The sequence below is a fragment of the Leuciscus leuciscus genome (assembly GCF_965113295.1).
Source record: "Leuciscus leuciscus genome assembly, chromosome: 25".
Classification (NCBI taxonomy): Eukaryota; Metazoa; Chordata; class Actinopteri; order Cypriniformes; family Leuciscidae; genus Leuciscus; species Leuciscus leuciscus.
Window position 1 is genome coordinate 17,838,534 of NC_138724.1, and position 24,195 is coordinate 17,862,728.

At 37.2% G+C, this 24,195-nt stretch overlaps 1 protein-coding gene across 7 annotated transcripts in view; it reads left to right on the forward strand.

The window, feature by feature from the left end:
• Window positions 1–540: 540 nt before the first annotated feature.
• Window positions 541–24,195, forward strand: part of magi2b (membrane associated guanylate kinase, WW and PDZ domain containing 2b) — a 92,873-nt gene continuing 69,218 nt past the window's right edge. For 3 of the 7 annotated variants that reach the window (XM_082159190.1, XM_082159192.1, XM_082159191.1), the window contains exon 1: window positions 542–1,413. In XM_082159190.1, coding sequence (XP_082015316.1) covers window positions 1,116–1,413 — 298 coding nt within the window. In that variant the 5' untranslated portion in view covers window positions 542–1,115. Of the gene's footprint in view, window positions 1,414–23,002; window positions 23,423–24,195 lie in introns of those variants that run through there. The other 4 variants (XM_082159189.1, XM_082159194.1, XM_082159193.1 and 1 more) reach the window with 3 other exon arrangements.

The window sequence follows — 24,195 nt, forward strand, 5'->3', positions numbered from 1 at the left end:
AGTTACCATGAAATCAAAATGGACCGTTCTTATTTTTTAATGGGATATTGCAGTATTTATCTGTGCACATCATTATTTTTTAATTCAAGTGTATCTAATTAATATTTATTTGACATCTCTTCTCTGATGACGTTTATTGGCGCGAAAGCGGAAAAAACGATCCAAAAATCCAATCAATTCCCAATAGACAAAATAGAGTCCCGCCCTACATTAAAAAAAGAAAAAAAAAGAAAAGATTGTGGAACAATAAAGTTACAACTAACAATAGCAATAACGTTTCACTCAGATATGTCACATTAGTCTATTAGTTTCAACCTGGTAACTGTGTAGCCACACCCTAGCAACCATTAAGAGCACCCTAGCAACCGTGTGACAACATGAATAAGCCATATCTTAGCACCAGAACAGTGCTAAGGGCAGACATCCAGTCTATTTCACCCAGGTAACTGTCTAGCCACACCCCATAAACCAGTTAAAGCACCCTAGTAACCATATAGCAACATAAACAGTGTGATATCTTACACTGTGATATCTCATGGGTTATCTCAGTATCACAACATTGCACAGACCCTGGAGTTAGCTTTCTAGCAATCACGCAAAAGACCCTTGTAACTGCCTAGTGCAGAGTTTTCCCATGGCAAGCACCACACACATTTTCTTCAGAAAATGTACATGTCTATTTTTTTACATTATATTTGAGTTAGTAACTCAACAATAATAACTCTTGGTAATAGACTCGATCTGTTCCATAAACTCTGCAATCGAACAACATAACATCCTGTTTAAGCCACCTTCCATTGCACATCTCCCTTCTCTTTTCCTCCAAGACACTTTTGCGTGAAGCCCGCTCTAAGGAATGCACTAGCATTCCTGCCTCCTCGTAGACATCACATCCGGGTCACTCGGCAGTCAGCGTGTAAGCGAGCGTGCTCCTCCATCCAGTTGCGTACTGCTGCTGCAGCTCTCAGCGCAACTCCACCGCATGCAACATGGATACTACGAGCAGCGGCCAGCCGCGGAGGATCTGAGCGCGCCTCGGGACACGCCACACTGGGGCAGGGATGTGGTGCCATCCAGCAGACGCACACTGGTAGGCGAGTCGTCAATTGTCAGCGATGTCAAAGAGTCTGAAGAAGAAGAACCACTGGACGAACAAAGTCCACGAAGCGGTGCTCACCAGGAATAAAGAGGGCGAGCTGGGGTTTGACTTGAAAGGGGGCGCCGAGAATGGCAATTTCCCTTATTTTGGGGAGGTGAAGCAGGGTAAGGTGGCCGTCCAGAGCGGCAAGCTGTCCCAGGACGAGCTGCTCTTGGAGGTCAACGATACGCCGGTGGCAGGGCTCACCATCAGGGATGTGCTGGCTGTGATCAAGCACTGCAAAGACCCGTTCCGGCTGAAGTGCGTGAAGCAAGGTGAGGATAAACATATCTGCGTGAGAAAGAGCGAGCGTGCGAGCGACCCCTCCGCTGTCTGGGACTGCTGTCTGTCTGCACATTATTTCAGCAGAAATCCTGTTTACACACAAAGGTGCATTTGGATACGGCGCGCGATCGGTGTGGTTATCGATTCGATTGTAGCCGCGAACGTTCCATTGTCGCTCGTGGCAACATAAGTTACAATGTAGCGGATTGTCACGTTTCAATATAAATAGAGCTTTTTTGGGATTGTAAGCACCGTGGAATCAGGAGGGGGCGGAGGTTGTTCCTCCCCGATATTTTGGCCCGCGGGTCCGCCATGGGCAAACTGGGCGAATATTTGAAGGCAATTTCATTGATCTCGTAAATTGCACGGTGGCTGTGGCAAGCCTCCTTAACATTTATTCCTTAGCACTAAGTAGTAGCTATAGTTACTAGTTCTTAAATTAGTAGTATAAATTAGCAGTATTTTACTAGAACTATTCATTGACTAGTGAGTAATCCAGTAGTTAATTATTTTAAAATCTCAGTAGCAACTATTTATTAGATAATAGTTGGTCGTATTCCAGTAGTGACTTGTAGGCTATTGCTAATACTTATGCATACTAGTACTTATTCTTTTGTTACTACTCACTATCATAGTGACAATTAACTAGGCAATTCTCACTGGTAATTGAAATTTTTTTGAATTCTTTGTTGATCTGTGTTCACTTTCAAATAACAAATATTTTCTAAGTATGCACTCCATTCGTTGCTGGTCGCCTTGTTCTAGTTAGTAACTATTTATTTTCGTACTATAGCTTATTCTATTAGGTTATAGCTTATTAGATTAATTACTAGACTAGTCCTTGAATACATAAGTAAGTAGTTTCCCAGTATCAATCAGGGTTATTATCATGAACTAAACTATTAAAAACATTTTTGTTAATTGAAATAAAGCTAATATAAATATTAGACATGAATGAATGAACGAGGTAGCCTGGGTTTCCCCATGCAGCGCGATTTTATTCGCGCTGCTAGGCAGCCTGGACACCATGGACCAGATTTTCCCCTCAAAAAGGGAACCAATCACAGAACGGGGAGGGAGCAGCAAGACGATGACGAATCTATGCGACAGACCGAAGCAGTTTGTTTATATATATGGATCCAACATAGCATCAGATGCAAAGTTACCTTTCGATGCAGCCTTAGATAGTGTTCTAAGTAGTTTAGAACGCACGTTTATTTCGTCATCTTCCTCGTCGAATTTCTGTCGCTCTACATCATCTGATATAATTGAAACGATTGGCTATGAGGTACGTACAGGCGCATTTGATAGACATTCGTAGCACCCATTAAACGGCTCTGGGCATTCGTAAACCACGCCTCAAATATGAGAAAATGAACGTGGTTCCCAGACCACGTCTCAATGAGACGGGGTCTGACGTTAGCCAGGCTATGAACGAGGCATTTATATAGCGCTTTCATATGTACTACTGTACACCCAAAGCGATTTACAATCATATCAGGGCATCTTTGAAATGGGACATGTAAACTAAACGAAAATTTTAAATATATAAAAATAGAAATAAATAAAAACTAAAACTGAGATAAAAAAACAAACAATTAAACTTAAAAATGACAAAGGCACATAACATAATTACTCAATTAAACTAAAATGATGAAACTGAAAATAAAAAAAACAAAAAGCTTATTAAAGTATAAAGTATATAAATAATTGTAAAAAACAAACAAACACTCTTATAAATTGAATAGACGTTAGGATGCATTCCAGTTACTAGTAACATTTTACTAGCAGGATTTTCATTGAATTTCATTTCAAGTCATTCTGTCTGATCATTACATATGACAAGTAAAAAGGCAACAGTAACTAGTGAGATTAGAAATGTTACTAATAACAGTGGGGATAAACACTAGTATCTTAAATGTCACTTATGTATTATGTGTAAATATGTACTAGTAAAGTTGGAATAAATACTAGTAACATCTGGGATATTTAAAAAGATCCAGTAGTGTTCAGGAATAAACATTAAAATGGCTTGCCATATGGTGGCAGCTCTTAAAAAACAATGGCATTCGGTGGAGAAAAGGAGAGGGTACTTGCTGTGTAAATGGGAGGAGTGATGCTATCTTTCACACAGATGTTGACTTACAGAGATGGGATTTGAAGGCATGCATCTGTCTTTAGGTCTACAGTGCTGAGTTTTCAACAATGCTTATTGTACATTTGCAGTGTTTTTCGCTCTTGTTTGAAGCGAACTTCAGCCCCCGGGCCAGCGCTTTGGAAAGCATCCCCAGTTCCCAAGTGAAAGCAAAAAATATCTTCATGCAAGTAATAGTTGTGTCTAGGGAGATCCAGATCAGTGGACTGAGTGAGTAAATATTGACTGGCTGCTGAAGATCAGGGCTTGGGGAACTTGTCCGAAAGGCGTTTTATAGTGTGCTTATATTGTAAATGGCCGTAAGAACAGAGAGGCTAGCTGAATAAATTGATTTAATGATTGAAATCTGGTACAGTAAGGCATTTGAATGCAGGAATGGACTGGCCTGCACCATGATTTCTCATTGTAGCGGAACACTAACTCATATACATTGCGAATATCCAAATTTGGGATTTGAACCTGGGTCTTTGTGATTCAGTTATAAGATTATATCTAAATATCCTATTCCGGTGGTGTTTTTTCTAATAGTTGTGTTATGTGATTGTCCTGCTAAGCTAAAAAACGGGTATTTAAAGGGATAGTTAATCCAAAAAATAAAGTTCTGTCATCATTTACTCAACCTCAATTTGACTGAACGTTCATTCGCTGCAATTCAATTCACACGCAACATCTCTGTGAGAAATCAAGATTAACAAAAAATGCGATGCAACGCCAATAAATCCCAATTATTTATTATTGTTATTAAATTGAGTTAATTAGGCTATCAGTCTGGACCACACTGATGACAGTCAGAGTGTGACATTTTTTTGTCACGACGAACAAAACGGATATATTCACCTCAGAGAAGAAGGTTCAGGGATCTTATTTTGTGTCGTATTTTTGTTAATATTGATTTCTCAAAACTCGTGTGCTTTTTATGGGCGAGACAGAGTGAACTGTGGCGCTAACAGAGTCAGACGAACAAGACCAATGGCTAAGGTCAGGATTTTCGTTAAATAATACATTACATTTCGTATCATATACCCCATAACACTTGGAATATATGACATGTCACATGGGATCATTCTGTGATGCTTTTGCATCTTTATAAAAAATGCTTGATGCTGGTCGCTAGTCACTGCCATTATGGATGAGTGCGAGTGGGACATTTGTTAAAATAAAAAACTCTACTTTTGTGGTCCATAAAAAAAAGAAGGGCATATGGCATCAGAACAACACCAGGGTGAGTAAATAATGACTTAATTTTCATTTAAGGGTGAACTGTCTCTTTAAGACGTATTAAAGTACAACAACAACTGACATAATATGAACAGATACAGTAGGTTGCCTAATAGTTTGTATTATATGCATGTGCGTCCTATCCTTTGGGATCTGATGGGCCGACTGCCACAACATATGTTATTTTTGTCTCAGTCAGTCCATCCTGCTTTGATGTGATGGAGGAGATGGTGTGTTTGTATTGGTGTGTCTTGGTGCATGTCCAGGACTCACTTTTGTGGCTTGGTGGTTACAGGGACTTTGATGCCCAACTTGTCATAATGACCCAATTCTGACAGTTATATAAATATCAAGCTAAATAGTCAACTAGGCTGCCTTCATACATCACATTCCTGCATATTAGCACCACGTTTCATTTGGAATAAAGCACGTCTATTGCCGTCTTATTTTAGAAGTCGTCTTTCATGTTTTCATTTAATCTTCTGGGCCAGATATTTGGTTTAGCGGTCTCGTAATCCTGGGCCACTACACTACTTTGCTCTCAGCGCATCGAACGATCCGGTGCTGCGACCTCCAGTTTTCCCAGACTCTTATGATGCGCTGTCAGTTTTTAAATATCAGCAATATAATCTCATTATTTTTCAGTTGTGAAGTGCAATAATTGGTTATATAACGTATTCAGTTTGCACAAATGGATTTGGAAACTGATTAACACGAACATGACTCTGAGCAGATTTCTGCAGCCTCGGGGGTTTAACTTATTTTGCTTTGAAGTGTAATTTATCCATGACAGTCATTATTCTGTCATAATGGTCGGCATTTTCCTTAGAGATGTGGGATAGATTTGGTATTTCATCTTGCATTTAGTCATTTTTAAAGAAGTCATCTTCTTTCATCTGTGCTTTTCAATATTTCATAATTTCCCATCTCTTATGATCTCCCTTTCCTTTGCATCTGTAAAGAGTACACATAAGAGCGGGGTAAGATGTGTCGCTCCTTAATCTAGCAAACTGTGCATAATGTTGATCATATATTTAGAAGGAACCTGTCACCTCCAGCCAGATGGAGAGATGCACATGAGAAATGCAAAACATTTTATGCTACGAATGAACATTTTCTACACGATAGGATTAGTTAGGTATATATATTCAGTTGATATCAGACAAGATATGAAGGTGTTTTTATTTTTATTAACGCTAATAATTATTAATTATGTTGCCTAGAGGACAGTTTAAGGGAAAAAAAGTGGCTCATCTTACCCCACTCTCCTCTAAAATGCACAGTTCATTGACAGCAGTGCATTGCCATTTGCACAAGGAAAATGTTGAACCTACGCAACTGAACCTGCGTCCCACACTTATATTCTTAAAGGCATTCGAAAATATTATTTACTTGCCTACCTCAGTATGCTCAAATGGCAGTTTGACAGCAGTTTTTTTTTAACTAGTGACCAATTCCATAAATTAAAGTAAATTTTTTGTTTAATTCTTAAAGGAATAGTTCACCCAACATTGAAAACCTGTGATTTACTTTCTTCAGTCAAACTCAAAAAGAGACAGATGATGTTCACGCTGCTCCTTGCCATACAATGAAAGTAAATGGTGACCAAATGCCTGTCAAAAAAAATAAATAAAATAAAAATCCATAAAAGTAGTCCAAACAACTTACGACCCAAACGTGTTTTCGGAAATCATTCGATACTTTTTGGGTGAGACTGAAATTACAGTAGTTATTTTTTCTCATTTATGCAATTTGGCATGTTGTGATTGGTTACAAAACAAACCAGAACAAATTGCATGCAATACGGAAACATGGTGTTGCCGTCATATTTCTATGGTTTGTTATGATTTGTCCTGAATTGGCTTTTATTGTATGAAAAGGAGCTAAACAACTCTTTTTGTGTTCAACAGAAGAAGGAACATCATACAGGTTTATATCGGCATGAGGATGAGTAAATTATGAAATAATTTAAATCTTGTGTGATCTATCCCTTTAACACAAAGAGCTGTTTTAACTGCCATTTGTCCTCCTCGTTGTAACAACACTACATATTTATTAGGTGCAGTCTGTCTTGGCTTGTTGCAAATCTGGAAACAATTCCCTAAGAGAGCTGTGAATGTTCTTTAGCTTTTTGCACATTATGCAATGTAACATTCCAGCTATTTTGGCAATTTGGTCAAGACCTAAAGGATGAAACGCACCTTTCTCCACCGCATCCGATTAATCATGAAAACGGAAAATGCTTCATAAAGCCACTAGCAGAACAGAGCATTATATTCTGCAGTCTTCCACTCACTAAGCAAGTGGAGCACAAGTGCCACCTAATTTGTAAAGCAGATCCATCTGGAATCCCTCTAGGCTGCTATTTGGGATTATGATGGTTTTTAATGTGCTTACCGGAGTGACTGATTGCAATCAACCGGACAGAACTGCATGGTTCCCGTCAGACAGAATGATATACTTAATGCTGATGTTGTGATTGCCATTTTGAAGTGGGTACACCGTCGACCAATCAGGGCACAGAAGCGCCTTTGATCCATTATTAAGTCACGACTACAAGCGCACGGGATGTCAAAGACAGCCGTTTTGAATGTTAACATGACAAACGCGGGAGCTGGAGAGTGTGCAAGCAAGATTTTCATTTTTATGAAACTGTTTCTCAAACTGGCTGCCTTACTTTGATTATCCGCATGAGAAAAACATATTTAGTAAATAATTAATCATGATATGGGTTCTTATCCTTTAGATCTGTGCATAAAAACACTTGGCCATCTGTCATGAAGTGAACGGTACTGCAGTTAATTTCGGCTCTGTGCTTTCTACACTGCAGGGAACAGAGAGCTCGCTTTGCCGGATAGACTTATAAAAGAGCAGATTTAATTTTCTTTAATGCACAAGTTTCTCATTCTCTATTCTTTCTTCTATTGTGTTTATTACCTTGAGATGCACACATTATTACCAAGCACATGCAGTTGTGTTGCTCCATTTTACAGTAATCCAGCTGAGTACAGGCCAAGGACTTTTTCAGTTTTAATATTGTAACAAAAATGCTGATGTTACTTCAGCGTCCTGTATATGGCCTTCAGTAATTTGTATTACGGAGGGTCAATGATGTGTCAATTTGGACAACTTGTTTATAACAAGTTGGTTTTATGTGGTTTTGAAAAACTTGTGCCATTTTCAACAAGAAGCATAAGTTTAATGACTCAAAAATGTGTGTGTGATATAACCATCAAATTTGTTTTTTGCTTACAGTTTGAATGCATTTGAGTGTACACATCTTAATCATTATTTACAAAAAAGTTTATAAATATAGTTTTCGTTATAAAAATATTCTTTTACAAATATCATGAATAAATTATTTAATAAATCTTATAAAATATAATTTGGGATTTGTGTAATTGGGATTGGTATAAAATATAATAAAATATTTTGGGGGGGGGGGGAGTTGTCTCACCACATGACATGTTACAATCTTTTTCTTTACAATTTTACCCCAAATGTTAATCAGCAAAAAAAAAAAAAAAAAAAAATTAAAAAAATAATATATATATATATAATATATATATAAAACATTTTAATTTAGAAATTAAGAACATGCTCATTCATGCTAATTTAATTTTTTTAATTTTTTAATTTTAATTAAAAAAATAATAATTAGTTGATCCGGACAAAAAAAAAAAAACGTCATAATATTGGTCTGAATCAGCCATAAGCACTTTGAATCTAATGATCAAATAAAATCTGCGATTTTAAATGAGAAATATTCTTAGTCAAGAGAGTCCACACAGCTGTGTTTTATCACAGAATTAGCTTCAGTATCTAAAATACAGTGTCTGCAAAATAAATAATATCCACGGCCTACTATAAATGCTAGACTTTCGAAATCAGCTTTAATTTTAGCATACCGTGTAGTGCTGTGTAAAAGCGTATCACTGTAATACATTGTGTATGAACTGTTTGCATTCGATGTTTGCTCTGCAGCCCACAGTTTCCGTATTCTTGCTGTGGAGAACATGGAGATGAACAAAATGTTTGTTTTGGGATTAGAGATGCATAGGCAAATTAAAGAGGTGTAGACTGCTTGTGTTGAATTACTCAACAGCGGGATACAAAACAAAGACGGTGCTTTAAGAGCCTAGAGTCATAGAGGCTGGCAGAGAAAGGTCTTTTTGTGCAGTAATCACTATGTGGCTGTAGGCTTTAATGTCTTGTTCGATGCCCCAGAGCGTGTGCTTTGTCACAGAGATCCAGAATTGACCCCCAGAGCGTATGTATTTACTTGAAATTCAAACTGTTGTTGTTTTTGTCTTTGGTTATGTTGGACGGGATTGAGGTGGAAAATGCATTCAGTTATTCATTCAGAAACAGGTCAGTTACACACTGCTTTTTCCCAAATTTAGCCATTTAAAGGGACACTGTGTAACTTTTATTTGTTCAAAATGAACAAAATTTAAATTAGTCATCAGACATCATCAAACCTTCTTCTAATGGTAAACCTATTACAAGCGTTTAGACCGGGTGGAATGATTTGGCGTAAGAGAGCAGACATGGGTGTTGAAGATTAATATTTTGCAACTAAAGTGGTAAATTATGTTTCTTTGCACAATCAAAGCACTCGCGTCGCTTCATAAAACCACTGGAGTCCCATGGATTACTTTTAAGATGTCTTTTCTACTTTTCTGGGGCTTGAAAGTGAATTTTCTTACTGACAGAATTTTCACTTTTGGGTGAATTAACCCTTTAAATTCTTTAACCTCACCAGTGAAAGATGGACAGATAGATAATGCTATACGTAAGCAATAAGGTACGAGAGGCTGTGCTGTATCGTGAATAAGTAACGGCTGAAGGGCGTTGTTAGTAGTGGTGTCAACGATAATCGATTCGGCGATGCATCGCAATGCGGGGCATGCACGATTCAGCATCGATGTGGTACAGTGCCATAATCGATTATGTCACTGTTTTAGGAGTGTAACGGTACGCGTATTCGTATTAAACCGTTCGGTACAAGGCACGCATTTTCAAACCGAACGGTTATTTCAAATGTAAGCGCGTCGCGAGCGCGTTCATAATGTAGACGCTGGCGCGACCACAACATCAAATGGCAAACGCAATGTAAGCGGAACGAAACTGAGCTACTCGTGACGGACTGTTTATCAGTTTGGACCAAAGCAGCGCGAGCCGATCTATACTATACACTACACAGCGCTAATACGAGATCCAGTGAAGAAAGCATTTGAATTCGCCACTAAAGTAATAACATCGCTGCGAGATCTAATGAGAAACATTCACATTTCTCCGTTATTAACAGATCAAACAGCGCTGACGTGGAAACCAGGAAGAAACATTGTGACATGAATTAACTATCCGGTGTCCACAGATCAGCAACATTCACCATGGATTTACTGTAGTAACACTAACTGCAACTTTGGAAGTTTGGCAGGAATAGTAGGCTATAATGCTTTCAAGTAACGTTATGTCGGATTTATTTCGACATTATGAATAACATTGCTGCCCTCAAATGTTAATCTGAACTAAAATAAACATTTGTTTATAAGCACAAAATGTTACATTTATTTTTTTCCAAGGAGCTGTTTTGTTTTATATGCTCCTAAGAAGAGTCAATTATAGCTCCATCAAGGACATTTCTCTGCCATTTCTTTCTTTTTGCTGTATCGAAAACGTACCGAACCGTGACGCAAGTGTATCATATTGAACCGAATCGTGAATTTTGTGAACCGTTACACCTCTACACTGTTTATTTTCTGGCCTCGAGTTGGACAATAAAGTTGAAATTTAATTTCAAATGATTCTCAAGCAGAGAGAAGAGAAACATTTCTCATTCAAAGCACTGACAGCAGTGATTTATGTTTTCTTTTTCAATGTTTGAAAATGCCATACCCATATCCAATACCCTGTACCATTCAATTTTATTTTATTTAATGACATTTATATCAAAGATACAGGAGAGTGATAATACACACATAGCAGCCAATAAAATCTGTTGTTCAATATCTGACTGCTTGTATTGCCTCATGACTGATGAAAAATTTGCCTTGTTGTGTGCAGTAGAATTTTGATGCATCGCAATGCATCGTAGAATCGAAATGAATCGAATCGTTACCTGGTGAATCGTAATCGAATCGAATTGTGAGGGCAGTGCCAATGCACACCCCTAGTTTCGCGTCGTGCCTGCAACCCCTTCAGCCGTTACTTATTCACGATACAGCACTTGCCTCGAGAACCTTATTGCTTTTATAAAACGGTTGCCACACAATACAAATATTAAAGCCGAAAAATATTTATCTATGCAACTTTCATGAAGTAAAATCACTAAAAGCATTCCTTCCGCTGGAAAAAATAGTCCCTGACCGTAAACAGCAACAGAAGTTACATTCATTATTTCGCCAATAGATGGCGGCAAAGACTGACTCATTCAGAGTCAGTCGGTAGAGAAGACTTTTATATTGAAAAGACTCAAACTTGTTTTCACGGAGAAGGAAGACGCAACTGACAGATGACTAACATTGTAGGCACGGGAAAACCCCTTAACGGTTAACTGTTAAAAGGACAAGATATTATTTTATTATGAATATAGGACTGACCTGAAGGAAAATGCAATGTCTACTGTGAATGCAGGTAACTTTACACTCGCTTTCTCGATCTCTCACAATACTCCACTATACGCTGATTTCACGCAGCCGTTATTTTGAAATCGAAAGCGAGGCTCCGGTGGGAAGAAAACCGGAAGTGTCGCCTTTAATCACAGGAGAGTCGTGAATGCGATGGCGTATTGTTGTGTTTAATGATGGTGTGTCAATTCTAAAAATGTACATACATTTATTTCATACTTTAGACTATATACAGTGAAATTCATTTATAAATAAAATAATTTTTTAATATATAATTCAGAATGTAAAAAAAGAAGCAGGAATGAACTATATACATATCCTATATTGAATAGTAACATCCAATAGTGTAAATCGCGGCAGCAGCTTTAGGTTGGTAATCCAAGGCATTGTTGTTTATCTTTACTTCCGGGGTCCTTCCCACCGGAGCCTCACTTTCGATTTCAAAATGGCGGCTGCGTGAAATCAGCGTATAGCTTCAATGAACAATATCAATGAGATCACACATGTGTTTAAGTTGCTAAGAGTGGTTGCTAGGGGTGTTGTGTAGTGATACATAGAACCATTGGGTGAAGCTGTCATAGCCGTGTTTTATCGTGAATAAAGCACAGCTATTGACCAATCAGAATCAAGGATTGGAACTAACCGTTTTATAAAGACACTATATACACAGTAAGAATACACCATAAACTAGAGATGCTTTGGGAGAAGGGAGAATTGTGTCAATGGCTTGAAATTAGGCCAGTAGTATTGGTCATAGAGAAGTCACATATTGCAACATGCAAATTCAAGATGTTTTTCGATGAAAAATAACTGACCTTCCTCGGGCAGATGGTGGGAGATCGTGGCACCATTTAGGTGGGACGGGGTCCCAGATGATTCTGCATGACAAAGACGCATATTTGACATGACATCATTGCCTTTAAATTCTGGGTCTGATTTTATGCTTCAGTGGCCAGATATCTGAGCAATGCCTGACAAACAAAAGCGGTGAACTATGGCATATCATCTACCGAGAAAAAATCGCTTAGAAGCTTTAATACTTTTGTTTTGTTCAAATCCCTAAACCAAAAGTATGAGCATCAGGAATCAACACTAATAATGTCATTTACTTTCCAAAAATGGGTTGGTTGCCATAGTTCCTGTGCTTTTTGGTATCTCTATTTTAACCACTTAAAGTTCCAGGTCCAATTTCTCATTGTAATTTTAGGAATGGAAACCTTGAAGTGACGCACAAAGATTCAATTTCTATATTTAGATTAACCAACCTGAGCTCATCAAGATCTTTTGTAGAGTCAGTGGAAAGGAAAAGGCTCGTTCGTTTGCAAAAAGACTTTACCATTTATGGGATACAATACAGATATCATAGACATTTTCTCCTCACTTTTACATGATACACTTTTCAAGATGACATAAATGAAATCATCCTGTTGTGTCTGTTTCTGGAGTACTAAAACTGAAGGTTGTTTGCTTGCCTTAGTCAACAAAACCCACCCCTGATTCAATATGATATCTTGATTCCTATAGTAAATATGATTTGGGTCCCTCATTCAATTAAATGTTTTTTAGATTACCTCCATCTAACGCTCATTTAAAGGGGCAGTAAGTGGTTTGTGAGAAATGCTGTTGAAATTTAAATCAACACCTAAACAAACTATTTTGTGAATATTTTCTAGATGTCTGTTCTGTGTGTGTGCTGAAAAATGTATGTGTAAAACAAAGGGGATTGGACTGATCAACAGAGTAACCCCAGAGTGCAGTCTGGACAATGGGGCGTTGATACGTGTCGATCCGCCCACTCCCAATTTCATTGTTTTTTTTTTACAGCAGAGCTTATTGTTGTAGACGCTTTAGACATGAGCATGCAAATTCCTTTATGTATGGCTTTATGAATGCTCTATGCTGTTTGGCCATACTACAGAAATTTTAGCGCTAGGCTAACCATAGCGAATTCAGTTAAGATTAAGTGGCATATTTTTTGTTGAACTTAAGACTAATTAGTTAGATGAAGTTACTGTACAAACAAACTCTTGGTAATGGCATCTCCGGGTTCTTCATGCATAACAGAGCTGTGCAATATGTGCTGCTCGCATATTAATTTGTGGCCATGATATATAGACCTATATCAAGTGTTTTGTGATGCCTAGATTCACTTAGCTTGTTGGTTCCAGCTTTATACATTTAAAATGTTTGGTGTGATGTTTGATAACCATTAAATGTTATGTAATCTTTAGCAAATCTCAAAATATACATTTTGCATACTGTACATTACAATGTTGTGATGCCTAAATTTACTTGTAGTATTTAAAACGTCTTTCTAATGTAACCCCCGTTCCTTGAAGGAGGGAACGAAGATGTCACGTCGGACTGGCGTCATGGGGTCTCGCCTGGGAGCCCAATCACCTCCAAGTGGTAACAAAACGAGCCAATGGACATTGGCCAGTGAGATTTGCATGCCGAGTCACACCTACCCATACATACGGGTATAAATATGACTGGCATTACTCACTTCATTCATGTTTTACTGAGGAGCCGAGAAAGGGATCCTGGCCATTCAGCAGTGGTTCAGGACTGTGGCAGGGGGGTTCCCCTCCTTCAGGGACAGGTTGTAGGTCGTAACCTACCCAGCGCCCCAAGTAAGGACTTACTGTGGGTACGATCGTAGCTGCTGTAGATTTATCGTGACATTTCACTGGGAAGAGTGTTACGGATCTCAATTCCCATTGTTTTCCAGCCATGACCAGTGTTGTTAACGATGGGGAAGCGTGCCCAATCCCAAAGTGCTGTGCTATCCAGTTCTGAAGTGGTCTCATATGCATCAATCCAATCCAATTTTTTTTATTATTGGTTATGTAGTTCATAAGCTTTTAGTTTGTTGGTGCCAGCACTTTATACTCTTTAAATTGTTGTATATTGCCATGTCATCACATAAACATAATTGTGCTGCCTTTGGGTTGTTAGAGTTAGAGGTGTGAGTGATTTTGTAATGTGAATCATGGTCACAGGACAAACAAAGTGAGTCAGATGGAGATATCAGAACCATAATTAGCAGTCCTCTCTTTTCTTCATTTAACAAAGGGAAGAGAGTGATAGCTGCGGTTATGCGTTTTGGATTTACACCTAGTTGTAAATGTAGATTGTTTGAGTCAAAAAGACAGAAGGGTGTCATGCCTTATGTAGAGTTCAAATGCAGGTGTCTGGGCCATTTTTCTTTCCTTTTGCTGATTGTAGGCTTTCAAGGGTCGATGCCAGAGCACACAAAGTTAGGAGGTATGTACAATTTTTTGGGGGGTCCCCCTTCGGTGAAGTTAAACAGTTTCATTCAAAAAAAACAAAAAAACAAAAAAGCTGCAATGGCAGTTGTAGGCAATGATTTCTTTCATATTAAAAAATAATATTACCAAGCTTTCTTTTATTTTAATCAACGAAAAAAAAAAAGTCTGTTTCTGAATATTGATTGATATAAATAGTGTAGACTACTTGGATAAAGCAATAGTCAGAAAAGGGCACAACGAATAAAATGAAAAAGCACGAAAATTGTACATAAAATAGTTTTATGTATACAATTGAATAATATATAGTTTTATAAATAAGTGGGGTGTTCGTCAACTGAAGGCATGCCATCTGAGTTTCCAGTGTTGACCGCTCTGATAGTCTACTGGAAGCACTAAAATACTAAAAATATGAAAAGTATAATACTCAAATAACATCTTAAGTTACATTTGTTTTAGAAAAACAAAACAAATAAACAAGCCTGTTTTTGTTTTGATTGTCAGAATCTATCGTACATGACGAATCCACTCCAGGGCGTGAGTGGATAGAGAGCAAAAAGAGCCAGATTCAAACCCATGTCGCCCACTTAATATGCCAGGCTACTAGGCCACAGCTCCAATGGTCCAGCTTTCTAAAATGAAATAAACAGAGGTAAGGAGCACAGTGATTGGATATCTCTGCCTCTGAAGAAAGAACAGAAGAGTTGAGAGAGGAATATTGTGTGTTTTTATCTACTCAAAGAAGATGTAGAATCTGACCTCTCGTAGGAGTCGGTGGTAGCGAATGGGAGATATTGATTCTTGGCTGGCATCACACGTGGTTTCCCTCTCTGTGTCCAGAGCTTTATCACGGCTCTCTGGTTTAGTCTATTTGAGCCGAAGGCCTCTAGCACCCAAAAACTTTCCAATGGAGGAAAACTTTCAGGCGATCGATACGCTGCTCAGCTGTCCTCAGCGAGGGCAGTGGTGTCAGCTGTGATTATGCTGTCAAAAAGAAACCGCTGAAACTCATTGGAATGTTTTATTAACCTCTTCTCCAGTGAAAACAAATCAATATGGTGACATATTCTCACCTTATCAGAGAATATTAACCAGATCGTACGGGGTCAGACCTAGGAAGCCTGTTTCCACCTCTGTGACTTTATATCTCACAATGTAACTATATCTCGTAATTATGATTTAGGTTCTTGTAATTGTGATTTTATATCTTGTAACACAACAATATCTGAGATGTTGGAATTGCTTTGCTTCTCGTAATTGTGACTGAATCTCAATGTGTGAGTTTATATCTCATAATTGTGACTCGAAATTGTGACTGTCTCACATTGTGACTTTATTGTTTGTAATTATGTCTTAGTTTCTCGTAATTGTAACTTTTATATCTCAAAATGTGACAATATCTCGCAACACAACTATATCTCACAGTTGAGACTTTGATTCTCATAATTGTGACTGTAAATGTCAATATGTGACTTTATATTTCGTAATTGTGACTTGGGATTTAAAGCTTTGTCGGCTGAAGACCCAAGTTTGGTTTGAAGACGAACAATCTACCAAGCACAATGTTCTCTCGCCATTCCTGATTTCTAACACACATTTACAGCATTCGGCGTGATCTTGCGGCTGTCAGAGCAGAAATGAAAACGGCTGCTCTCCTTCTTTTTCCGTCATCTCCAGTCTTGTTCATGTGTAAATTGCGTGAGCTTATTTTGTCCATTAGATCGAAAGATCTGAAAAAAGCCCATACATTTACCCGCCCATAGACCCTCTCCTCGAAGAAATCAGGACAGAAGTGGTTGAAAGTGGACAAAAGTGTAAACAAAAGTAAACGGGAATGTGTCTCCCTCGTCTACTTGTGATCCGATTGACCAAAACTCACCTTGATACCAGGCGTAAACATGGCCTAAGTCGGCATTGTGACATTAAATCTCAAATGTGACTATATCTAACAACCTTATATCTCAGTATGTGGCTTAATGGAGACCGTGATTTCACCAAATACAAAATGTTCCTGGATCAACATCTTTGTTGATCCTGAAACAATATTCTAATCAACCAATCAGATTTGAGGGACAAGTTTACAGTTTAAGTCAAGATTAAGCTAGGTTAGGTATAGGGATAGGAATAATTTCACACAGAAAGCTTGTTCCAGGATCAACAAAATATGTTGATAAAGGAACGTCTAACTTGGCAAAACCACGGTGACCGTAACGGTATATCTCAGTGTGACCAAATCTTCTAATTTTGACTTTATATATTTATATCTATATCTCACAATGGAGTTCTTCCCATAGTAATTGTGTGACTTTGCATCTCAAAATGTGACTTTGTTTTTTTTTTTGTAATCTTTTAAAAACCGAAACGGGCCTCTTTAGATAGTCTAAACCCGATCGCACACAATCACCATGTCCCGTCTCATCCCTGTGCCTGTTTATTTATGTACGTGTGTCTTTGAATTTATTGACTGGTTAATAAACAAGCATCTGTCATCACTTGTGGAGAAGTGGCTGAGAGATGACACAAAGCGGCGTCCTCTGGGATTGAGAGAAAAGTGAGAGCGTGAGAAAGAGAGAGTGTTTTTAACAGCTGTCCGACTCTCTCTCACCCTCACGTCATGCCTTTGCCCATTGTGTCATCCATCGTGCTGACAAATGAAGCGACCGCGTTCTCTCGTGAGTCAAAGGTTTGTCCTCCTCCACAAAATCTCAGCTGTGACCTCAGACTCTCTCCTTGTAATATTGACTGAGTCATGAAGATGTATTCTCAGCAGATATGCCTCTTTTTCACAGGCCGAGCAACAAGATAAGTGATCTGAGATCAGTTGAAACACCTCCAGTGCATTCCTCAACCCAATTTCAGCACTTAATAATTTTCTCCGCAGCCGTTGCTTGCAGATTTTTCTCACACCATCTTGGATGCTGCTGTTTTTTTTTTTTTCATTCACCCACACGAATTTCATTTCTAAAGGGTTATACCAAGGTCACTTCTGCTGCTTCACTATAACTATGGGTTATTGTTACTCCTGTCTGCTGTATAATTTTCATCCTCACATTCCAAACAATCAGAATGTCAATCTTCTCAACGGCCAGAATATATTTAAAACAAACTCATCAAATCTTTCTGAACAGAATGTTGATCTCATAATGTAGTTAAAAATGTTCATACCTAAAAAGTAAATAGTTTGCAAATGCTATTTTTGTCTTTTTAAAATAGGAAATTTAACCTTTTTAATTAACCTTATTTAGTTACGTTACATTAATAAGTAATACAATAATTTTTTGAGAGAGAAATTGGTACAGTAATCTAATTAATCTGTTGAAAATGTAATTAGCAGCTTTTAATTAAATACTTTTTTTTAGAATAACCCAACACTGTTTACTACTTGCCATTGCTAGTCATCTAGCTAGTAAGTGTTTATTGCTACCGTTTAAAAAGAGAGCATTTTTATTGAAAAAAGTATATGCCTGTATGTAAAAGACTAGTCGGTGTTCATGAAATAACACTTAAGAGATGGTAAAATAATAAATATTATCAATTTTTTTTAATAATTGTAATATTTGCTAAAAGTTTGTCAATTTATTGTACATTAGCAAATACTGTCCAGCGTCCAGTAAAATTAATCTATTGCTTTGTTATACTTCTAATGATTATATATATATATATACACAGTGCTATGCATAAGTTTAGATACCCATGCTAAAGTTGACTAAAAAGAGGAATAAAAAATCATCTTTTGGAAATTGAACTTAATGCCTTAATTAAAAAAATTAGGAAAAATCCAACCTTTAAGGACACCAATTTTCTTTGTGAATGAATAATGTATCGTAAATACATAAATGTTCTTCCTTAAAATACAGGGTGCATAAGTCTGGACACCCCTATGTTAAATTCCCATAGAGGCAGGCAGATTTTTATTTTTAAAGGCCAGTTACTTCATGGATCCAGGATACTATGCATCCTGATAAAGTTCCCTTGGCCTTTGGAATTAAAATAGCCCCACATCATCACATAGCCTTCACCATACCTAGAGATTGGCATGGTTTTATTTCAGTTAGCCTAATAGCGGGTTTGATTTGCATTGAGAGATGATCTTATGGAAAGTACTCCATGCCAATCTCTAGGTATGGTGAAGGCTATGTGATGATGTGGGGCTATTTTAATTTTAACTGGCCTTTAAAAATAAAAATCTGCCTGCCTCTATGGGAATTTAACATAGGGGTGTCCAGACTTATGCACCCTGTATTTTAAGGAAGAACATTTATTTATTTAATATTTACGATACATTATTCATTCACAAAGAAAATTGGTGTCCTTAAAGGTTGGATTTTTCCAATTTTTTTAAATTAAGGCATTAAGTTCAATTTCCAAAAGATGATTTTTTTTATTCCTCTTTTTAGTCAACTTTAGCATGGGTGTCTAAACTTATGCATAGCACTGTATATATATATATATATATATATATATATATATAATATATATATATATATATATATATATATATATATATATATATATATATTAGTTTAACAGTGTGTCAATTTTAAACTAACAAAAAAATAAAATAAATGTTGGACCTTCTAAATATGCCTTAAAAATCACCAAATATGTATATTAGATTTTATGGGGTCTTTAAAATGTCTGAAGATTTAGTGTGACTCCAGGGGCCTATACCATGAAGCCGGTTTAGGTGGCTAGCCACGAATGTTTCAGTTTAGTTTGCGCCAACCCTGGGTTTTAGGCACCATGAAAGCGGTTTGGCTTTTAGCAGTTCATCGCAATAGTAACTAACGATCCACGGCTAACCTGGTCCGGGGCAGGTTATGCTCCACAAGAGGTTGGAAACCGAACTTGGACCAATCAGCTGTGAGCAAAGTGACACATGTCTGATGCGATAGTCACTCCACCTGTTTCTACTCCAAATTAAAGGTCACACATTGCAAATGATTTTTAAAGACAAAATTGTCTGGCTTTTAGTAATGCTTATTTAGAATAATAATTTTGTATGATTTAGTAGGGCTGTGCAATTAATTGAATTTCGATTTCAATTTCGATTTTTGCTCCCAACAATCACCAAAATAGTATAATCGAGTAAAAACGATTATTTTGCCATTTTCTGTTTTGAAAGAACGCTCTTATTTTGTCTTGTGTTCTGAATGACACGCGCACATCCGCCCTTCCCTATGCCGTAAACTCTCTCAGCTTGAATGTTTAAACTGATAAGACTTGAAAAGAAGTGAAAATGATAAACTTTAGTTACGATGTAATGCTGGCCCGATTGTACAAGTGACAATTCCATCATGTCCCGACTCATAAACGCGAGAGTGTAGTTTCGACGCTTGCCTTGTCCAACGCATTTTGAGAGACAGAGAGAGAGAGAGAGAGAGAGACGCAGCACCGCTGAACACTCACGCGCTGAACACAATTGCGTCTTGGAGAAAGTTTTTAAATTATTGATTTGATTTTATAATCTTTGTGGATTCATTTAAGATACTCATACAATCTACATGCTAAAGTGAATCAATGTTTGTGGGGGAATTTCCCGCATTATAAGTGCTAGATCTGCGGGAATTATTAAAATACTCATTGAAGGAGCCTATTATCTGTTACATTATTTATTTTAATAGTTCAAAAAGTACAATCAATGTTCAAATTTCGATTTTTTAAGAATTGTTGAAAGGTGTGTTTGGTGACACTTTACAATAAGGTTCATTAATTAGCATTATAACTAACTTACCTTTGTTAAGATTAACTAATAATGAACAATAATTCTACAGCATCTTAGTTAATATTAATTTCACCATTTACTAATACGTTATTAAAATGAAAGGTTGTATTTATTAACATTAGTTAATGCACTGTAAACTAACATGAACAAACAATGAACAGCTGTATTTTTATTAACTAGCATTAAAAAAGATTAATAAATACTGTAACAAATGTTTTTCTCATTGTTAGTTCATGTTAGTTAATACATTAACTAATGTTAACTAATTAACATTATTGTAAAGTGTTACCGTGTCTTTTTAATAAATGCAACACGTTCCCAGTCATGTGAAATAATCGTGTTACATAATCGTGATTTCAATATTGACCAAAATAATCGTGATTATGATTTTTTCCATAATCGAGCAGCCCTATGATTTAGATATAATTTGTAATTATTAAATCGACCACACGTACAATTTTAGTTTATCAATTATTATTACGCAGAGTTTAAATGAATAAATATATGAACACAATATAAATTCACTTTAGAATCAATAGATAAAGCTATAAAATGACTACATGTGAGCTTAAATGTTCAATTCTCTCTATACCTTTATCAAATGTATAAACTAACTTCACAACTTTTACTTGCACTGATATTGCAAGACTTTTTCTTTTAGTTGTTGTGTTTCATAAACAGCTATTTTCTTCTTGCCGTGTAAATTTGTTTAAATTCTTAATATTTTTCAATCTCGTAATATTCTGCAGAAGAGAGAAGTGAATCGCGCTGCTTCTCTCGTGAGAAATTAAATTGTAGTTTCACTCTTTCTCAGCATGTGATTGGCTGTTCGCTACTGATGTCACACCTAAACTCCCAATCTCAGGATCAAAGCCTGAGTTGACAGAGAAAGTTGATGATCAGCATCATGGTACTAACAAAGCCTGGTTGAATTGGTTTGGTTTTGTCGAATGGTGAGTTACAGGTCGCCAGCACCCACTCCACAAATGCAGCAAAATTACCCCAGGGACCTTCTCCGGACGACTGCGCTCTGCACGTGGTGTTCAAGCGCACATGGTAGAAAGTGCAGAGGCAGTGGTCGGGGTAGTGAGTCAAATGGGCAACTTCCAAAAAGATCCTTGTGTGGTCCTCTAAGGTTAGTTCCCCCTGCTCAAAACATAGGAGGACAGCGGGGATATCCATAATAACAAATAAATTAAAAAAATATGAAAAACAAAATGAAAGCAAAAGAGCTGGCAAAACATCACTAAACTTTCACTTTTTTTGCGTTCGGTGATTCTGTCACGCTGCTAACAAGGCAGGTGACAAGAGAGAATACGAAGACGAAGATAATCCAAATAAGTGATATTTATTCCAGGAAGACAAAAAGTACTCAGGGTAACACACACAATCACAGAGCGTGGACTGAACAGAACAGGGAGACTTTATAAGGGAACTAATGAGGGAGAACGTAATCAGGGAGAACAGAAACAGGTGTGAATGGTAACTAATCAAGAAACACAATGAGGGCAAATGAACTGAACAAGACAAACTAAATGAAGACATAACTGTTACACACACACATATATAATATATATATTTACATTTATTCATTTAGCTGACGCTTTTATACAAAGCGACTTACAATTGCTATATATGTCAGAGGTCACACGCCTCTGGAGCAACTAGGGGTTAAGTGTCTTGCTCAGGGACACATTGGTGTCTCACAGTGGATTTGAACCCGGGTCTCTCACACCAAAGGCATGTGTCTTATCCATTGCGCCACCACCACCCATATATATATATATATATCAATATATATATATCAAAATATATACACGCATATATTATGTAAACAAAAACGTTAGATGTGATTAATCGCGATTAAACGTTTTGACAGCACTAATATATATAATATTAATCACATTAATCACAGATATTAATCCCATCCAAAATGTGTTTACATAATATATGTGTGTGTACTGTGTATAATTATTTTGTACATATAAATACACACATATGCATGTATATATTTAAGAAAAATGTGTTATTTATATATGAAATATTTATATATAATATAAATTATGTATATACAGTATATACATGCACATTTTTCTTAAATGTATACATGCATATGTGTGTATTTAGATGTACAAAATAATTATACACAGTACACACACATATTATGTAAACACAAACTTTTATTTTGGATGCGGTTAATCATTGCCCAGCACTAAATATATTAGTATAATATATATATATATATATATATATATATATATACACACTATATATAAATATATGATGTTTTAATATAATGATTCATGTTTAGTTAAGCAATATAACTTTATGGCAGAAGTTACATTACTTTAAATATATTATTTTAGTGTAATTAAATATATTATCTTAATATAACTCCTTAACATAATTACTTTGTAGGCAAAGTGTATAATTTACCTATTTAGGGTAATGCTATTGTGAGACCCCGACATAAGTCATCTTTAATTAGACTATTCATTTCCAGCTAGACTTGGCTGGTCATTGTGCTCTCAGAGTGCGCGCTGCTACTTGCCGTCTTCACTCTTGACACTGATGTGTTCACAAGGTCAACAAGTTCACACGATGCCAACTAGCAGGAAGCATCTGGTGTGAACAAGCTGGCCTTTTTGGTGGTGTGTCCAAAAGCATCTGTATCACGCACACTCACCCTCAACCACTGCAGTACCGTTGTTTGCGGTCAGGGGGCGATATCAGACCTCACTATCTACCCAGCAAATGAGAATACTGGCTTCATTGTGATAGGCTCTCTTCTTGCAGAACCTTTTTTCCCTCTCTGTTGTCTCCCGACTGTCGACGACTCCGTCTCCTCTCCTCCTACTGCGTTCCCTCTCTCCTCTGGATTAAATTAGCTGCAGAACGGGAGACTCCATCACTGCTGCATCCATTGATTATATAAAGGACTAGTTAAAAAAAATGGGATTGAATGCATAAAGGGGAATAGCAAAAAGGATTTTGGAAGGGGTGAGTAGATCCAAGCTAGTGACAGAGGAGCACATCATCTGGACCGCTGGAATTGTGATTGGGATACAGTAGTTTTTTTGGAAAGAGGGGGAGGAGAGAGCCATTAAAATTATGGATGATGACAAGTGAGATATTTATTTAGGTTTGCTGACTGGAGAGATGTTACTTGTGAGATGTTTCTTTTTTGTCATTTCCCTGGAATGGTGTGACGGTATTCCGGTGTGTCCTTTCCGCCGCAACAGCTGTGCAAGCTTGATTGTTGCATTTTTTCCCCCCCGTTTTCCACTCATGCAATGTCATGCAGAGATTTGTTAATAGAATTCTTTGACAATAAGGATTCTTCTAGCTATATGGGAATTATGGTAATGTTAGAAAGGAAAACTGGGTAAGAAATCTTCCATGAATGGATTTTGGAGTACCAGGTTTTTGCCTTTGTCAACCGGTGACAATGAGATGTAATGTATTCTGAACTTGTGAAATGGTGTGCAGGTTCATGCCAGATGCTTATATTCTCAAAGGATCTTCTCACACACAAATGTGTGCTTGATCTTTGAATTTCCAAGCATGCATCCCAATGTATCCATGCTCAGCTGTGCCGAATGGTCAAGGTTATGATTGGAGCAGGGAAAAAAAAGGTAGATCTGCTGCCTCTCTTGAGGCACAGTAGCGCGACATGATTTGTCATTTTTCTGTCCTTTGTTCACCTTAGAAATGGTAGAAAGCACAAGTTCTCAAGCTACCTTTTATTTTCAGCATTTGCCTTGGTGTCTCTC